This window comes from Pyrus communis, chromosome 15 (genome assembly GCF_041283825.1).
Source record: "Pyrus communis isolate YQ-2024b chromosome 15, ASM4128382v1, whole genome shotgun sequence".
In the NCBI taxonomy this organism is placed as follows: Eukaryota; Viridiplantae; Streptophyta; class Magnoliopsida; order Rosales; family Rosaceae; genus Pyrus; species Pyrus communis.
Window position 1 is genome coordinate 34,725,412 of NC_142579.1, and position 6,000 is coordinate 34,731,411.

The 6,000-nt window shown below is 34.4% G+C and overlaps 1 protein-coding gene across 1 annotated transcript; it reads left to right on the forward strand.

The window, feature by feature from the left end:
• The first annotated feature begins 3,870 nt into the window (after positions 1-3,870).
• On the forward strand, positions 3,871-5,757 carry LOC137743782 (3,5-dihydroxybiphenyl synthase-like). The gene is made up of 2 exons (XM_068483725.2): positions 3,871-4,109; positions 4,518-5,757. The coding sequence occupies exons 1-2, from the start codon at positions 3,941-3,943 to the stop codon at positions 5,519-5,521; spliced, it is 1,173 nt and encodes a 390-aa protein (XP_068339826.2). The 5' UTR covers positions 3,871-3,940; the 3' UTR covers positions 5,522-5,757.
• Positions 5,758-6,000: the final 243 nt, after the last annotated feature.

Genomic DNA, 6,000 nt, shown 5'->3' on the forward strand with positions numbered 1-6,000 from the left:
CGTTACTTATTTAAAATAAAAGCTTATGAGATCGAAATTGTCATAGCATATTATCGTATATAAGTTATTCAATAATTACTTTTAATGTGGATGTATCCGACAATATATATGTGAGGTGCTAACAAAGAAATCCTTTTTTGAAATTTACAGTAGATTAAAAGTTTTCTTCTTTGTAGCCACTAAAACAGAACACATGACAAATTTATAAGAGAAGTTCAAAAACAATCTAAGTGGAATTCTACAATTAGGCCCGGCCCAAGCCCAGTGCGGGCAGGGCGGCAGTTTAGGGCCCAAAAAAATTGGGGGCACCAAAATTATTAGGGTATTATATTTATATATGTTTTTATAAGAGTATAAATTTATAAAATTTGGTTTAGTGACAAAGAAATTTAACTAGAAATGGTGGTTTTGTTGTTTAAAATGAATGAAGAGGTCTTAGGTTCAAAACACCATGTGTGCTTATTTACATTCCAATTTTTACAAATTTCTTTTCATAACAGTATAAATTTATAAAATTTGGCTAAATGATCAAGAAGTTTAATTAGAAGCAATGGTTTTTGTTGTTTAAAATTAACGAGAGGTCCTAAGTTCGAAATGCTATGTGCATGTTTATTTTTTTCAATTTTTACAAATTTTTGTTTTGGTTGTTAATTTATTTACTAGCTAGTAGCTATGTGGGTTGCTATTTTTAAATATTTGTTCCAATTCAAGTCTAATCTTCAGCAAAAAATAATGCGTAGACTAAATTTTTAGACCAAATTTGCAAATAATATTACTTGTCATCAAAATGTTTAATTTAGTGTTCATTCATTACTTATACATATCCTTAAAGACTCAAAAACATTAATATTTTTTTAGTCTTATATTGACGAGGTTAGTAAATAATAAAAAACAACTCACGATTTATACAAAAACACTTTAAAAGTTCAGATGGAAAACAAAACTCATATTCTATCTACTTAAAAGCCTGAAGTTTTTTAGTTTCCTTCTCTTGATACAAAATAAATTAATTATTCCATATTTCTAAATTATTGAGTTTGAAGTGTTTTTCTAAATATAATTTTATTGATGTTTTACATGTGAAAACAAATATTTTTTTTTATATGAAATGAGGGCACATTTTTTTACGTCGCCTCAAACCTCAAAAATCTCTGGATTGACCTGTCTACAATAATGTGTATGTAATGATGTATGTGTGTATATATATATACACACACACATAAAGAGAGAACTCAATTTATACACACACACACACATAAAGAGAGAACTCAATTTAAACACTATTTTTGGCCTCTCAATATTCTTATTTATTTTTTGCTATTAAATTGAATAAGTTAAATAAACACAACAAATAAGGTTAATAAATTATGCGTATGAAGAGAAAAATTATGTGTGTTTATCATTTTCTAATGCTTGCATTAAATCATGGATGAAATAAATTGAATGCATCTAAATCTCAAAGTAAAACCTCACATTTTGGATTATGTTTTCGCAATATATACGGAGAGATTTTACCCACCTCCCGGAAAGTATAGTTTTATTTAAAGTAATTAAGATTTTGGCCCTCTACATACATTATCAACTAGTTTTGAGTTGTGTCAGTTGCATAATGCTTTATTCATTTGAGTCTTATTCTTCAACTCAACGTGTCTCGATGTCAAATTCTTTCTCGTTTTAGTATAGATTAATAGAGAATATCACTTGTAATTAAAAAAAAATTAATTTTAAATTACATATTTTAATTCCATTATGTTACTGAAGTCAAGTGTATTATTTTGACCAAAAATCTATCTAATACATCTGTAATCGCGGCATGTTTGACTCAAGAGTCGAGGCTTTTTTTTTTTTTTTTTTGCGCGGGAACGTCGACCGGACCTGTTTTCTACGAGGGATATTTGAACCAATTTCCCTTTTTAACTTTTTCACGTGTTTTGGACCTGTAATCAACATGTATATTAACATAATATACAACTTGATATGAATCTGCCCTTCGGATTTATTGAGATTTCGGTTGGTGGTGCACTGGTCATGGAGAAGGAACTAGCGAGGCAATGTCTTGTTTTGGTTTTGTTGGATCAAATATCAACCGTATTATCAAAAAATAAAACAAAAGTATGATGTTTTGGACTAAGGGCTGCACGGCTCCCGGGCGGCCGAGAGTAAGCCAACGTCACTTGTCCCAGCAGTACATTCAACCATCAGCTATAATATTATATAATTAAAACAAAAGTATGATGTTTTGGACTAAGCAGAGAGTAAGGGCAGGCAGGTCTGCTGGTGGCCGAGAGTAAGCCACCCTTACTTGTCCCAGTAGTACATTTTCTAGTTTATAATAACTTGAAGAATTAATGTAGGAACTTGTTTCCAATTCTTTTGGTCAAATGTACATGAAAAGTCTTTCTTCTTGAAAACGTGCATTTTTTAATTATAAAATATTGAATTATTTATCATAATACAATGGATGAACCAAAAAAAAAAAAATCACAATCCAAAAACTCAATGTAAATATAACCATCAAAAGGTCCATCTGTGCAGTTCTGCGTAAAAATATCACAAGGAATGAAAGAAAAAAGAAAGAATAAAAGAAAGTAGTAGGCCTTGATGAAAGACCATTCAAAAAGAAAAATTTACACGGGACAAAATTTCAAGATCGAAACCGTAACATCATGATAAGAGATATTTAGTGCCAACACTTCTAAACCTACCATAACACATGGCCTCTAATTCCAAAGGGGACTTAAAATGTCCAATATATATGATATTATTTACACTAAAAGATAGGAGAGAGGACTAAGTCGTACAATTGACAGATCATAATAGTTTGGTTCGATTTTTCGTTTTCACTTACTAGACCGTTATACTAAGTGACGATATAATAAAAGCAATAACTATGTTAATTCTAACTTATTTTTCTAACCACCTTAACTTCACCACTCAAGGTGACCCTGAGAAGGTTTGCAAGTACGACTATTCGTGTATGTACACCTCCGGAAAATGAGCTAAAATACATGACAATAGAGGTCCGTCTTCATTGTTATGCATCTTAGTATTACGAGTATTTTAGCTGTTAAATTTGATTTTGATAACTGTTAGATTTTTTTTTTTAATTCCATCCACTTATTTTATGTATCACTAATTATGCATACCATTGAGAAATAATTGTGACAAAAGAGAAAATAATACATCAAGAAGTTGATTCCAGAACTGTTGTAGCTAGGTTTTTTTTTTTTTTTTTTTTTTTCCTAACTTATTTTGTAACCTTTTGGGGTGAGGTGAGGTGCGAGCTATGTCCCGAGTAAATCAAGCAAGCTGAGATACAAAAAGTAATTTGTTATGTAAGCAGATTGGGGTAGAACTAGATCCTCCATGTATGTAACAGAACAGAGAATGTTTTCTGTTTTCCCCAGGCCAAGAGATGTTAGAGGAAGCCTAATGTGGACGGACAATTTGTTACTGTTTGTGGCCTAAAATTTCAACTTCTACTTCCAACATAGTATGTTAATAAAAACTTTAAATAATATATTAACATGTGCATGGTGCGTAAGATGGCTTCCTCGTATATTGTCATATATATTTTATGTACTTTATATATTGAGTTGAAACTTTCTTTTGGACGAAACTGGGTAGTGGAAACTGTAAACGTACGTTGAGGACGAAAGAGAAAATATCCGAACCTTGAAGATTCAAAATTTGGAGTGCCTGCTGCTTACCGGAAGCCTCTTTGCTGACTTTTTCAATCCCGTCCATTAGAAATGACGAGTTGAATATTATGTGTGCATTAAAATATATCCTAACATTGAAGATTCCACAAGTTAGTAGGATCTCTGATTGCTATATAAGGAATGGGGTAGTGCCATTCATTTTATCGCAACCTTTCAACACCCCGTCTCTTTCAAGTTTCAACAAATCCCTACTCTATATCTGCTCTTTAACTTGCTTCATGGCGCCTTTGGTTAAGAATCATGTAGAGCCTCCACATGCCAAAATCCTAGCCATTGGCACTGCAAATCCTCCCAACGTCTACTACCAAAAAGACTATCCTGATTTCTTGTTTCGAGTCACCAAAAATGAGCACAGAACAGATTTAAGAGAGAAGTTTGATCGTATTTGTAAGTATAATTTTTACAAGCACTAGTCGTGCACATTTATACTGCACATGCATGAGATTACCTTATATTTATATGTAGGAAGAAAACATATCATGCAAGAAATTATACGAAAGATTTTTGACCTCTCAATGAATTGACTTTGACCTTGAGTTGCAAACTCTAACTCTACCAAATTATGAGGTAAAATGAATCACATCCCAAACTCAACGTGCCACACGACATGTTCATTTCAAAAGATACATTGTTATTAACAGAAGACAATAGTCACTTTAGACATGTTACACTAATTAAATTGTGGCATCTTGATCCAATAGTACATTGTTATGTGTAAATTTTTCTTCAAATGACATTGTATTAGTTGATGCACAAGGATATAAAACATGTCCTAACTTAATTACTAATTAACAGGTGAGAAATCAAGAACAAGAAAACGTTACTTGTATCTAACAGAAGAGATTCTAAAGGCTAACCCAAGCATATATACCTATGGAGCCCCATCACTCGATGCGCGCCAAGACATGTTGAACCCTGAGGTCCCAAAGCTAGGGCAACAAGCAGCACTAAAAGCCATCAAAGAGTGGGGCCAGCCCATCTCAAAGATCACCCACCTCATCTTTTGCACAGCTTCTTGCGTTGACATGCCAGGTGCCGACTTCCAATTGGTCAAGCTCCTCGGCCTTAACCCATCTGTTACCAGAACCATGATCTACGAAGCTGGTTGCTATGCTGGTGCGACTGTCCTCCGCTTGGCCAAGGACTTCGCAGAGAACAACGAGGGTGCACGCGTCCTTGTGGTGTGTGCTGAGATCACGACTGTGTTTTTCCACGGACTCACTGACACCCACCTTGACATACTGGTGGGCCAGGCTCTTTTTGCTGACGGAGCATCTGCTGTGATAGTTGGGGCTAATCCAGAGCCTGAAATTGAGAGGTCACTGTTTGAAATTGTGGCTTGCAGGCAGACGATCATACCTAACTCAGAGCATGGTGTGGTGGCCAACATTCGTGAAATGGGGTTTAATTATTATTTATCGGGAGACGTCCCTAAATTTGTTGGTGGAAGTGTTGTGGATTTTCTGACTAAAACTTTTGAAAAGGTTGACGGAAAGAATAAGGACTGGAATTCCTTATTTTTCAGTGTGCACCCTGGTGGGCCCGCCATTGTAGACCAGGTGGAAGAGCAATTGGGTTTGAAGGAAGGGAAGCTTAGGGCTACAAGGCATGTGTTGAGTGAGTATGGCAACATGGGAGCTCCATCGGTGCACTTTATTTTGGATGAGATGAGAAATAAGTCGATTGGGGAAGGCAAAGCCACAACTGGTGAAGGTTTAGAATGGGGTGTCGTGATTGGAATCGGACCAGGACTCACTGTCGAGACAGCCGTGCTGCGTAGTGAATCTATTACATGCTAAATACTTGCATGGAACGGTGTATGAATACACTGTGTATGCGAGAGAGTATAATTTGGAGGGCTTTGTTTGTTCCTCTTTTTTCTATGTAGTCTGTTGCTTTGTCTTTTCCTGTTTATGTTTATGTCTGTTCAAAAAAAAAAAAAAGTATGTTTCTTCGCTGGGCGTTTTGTCCCTCGTAATCCAAAGTGTAGTATTAACTCCAAATAATAAGAGATGGTTTTTTTTTTTTTGTTTTATGGATCGTCCTCCAGAGAACCTCATTTCTCATGTAGACTTTGGTATTTTTTTTTCTTTTTCAAATCTCTAAAAAAATTTATCTTTCATGTAAATAATAAAAGATGGTTTTGTCATTACTTCGAGTTTCATGCGAAATATTCATACATCATTGTAAGGGCAATGTTTCAACCAACAGTTTGTCTTATTAAGGTCTTCCACACTAGTTTATAAAAATTAAACAACCTGAGTTTAATACTTATAAC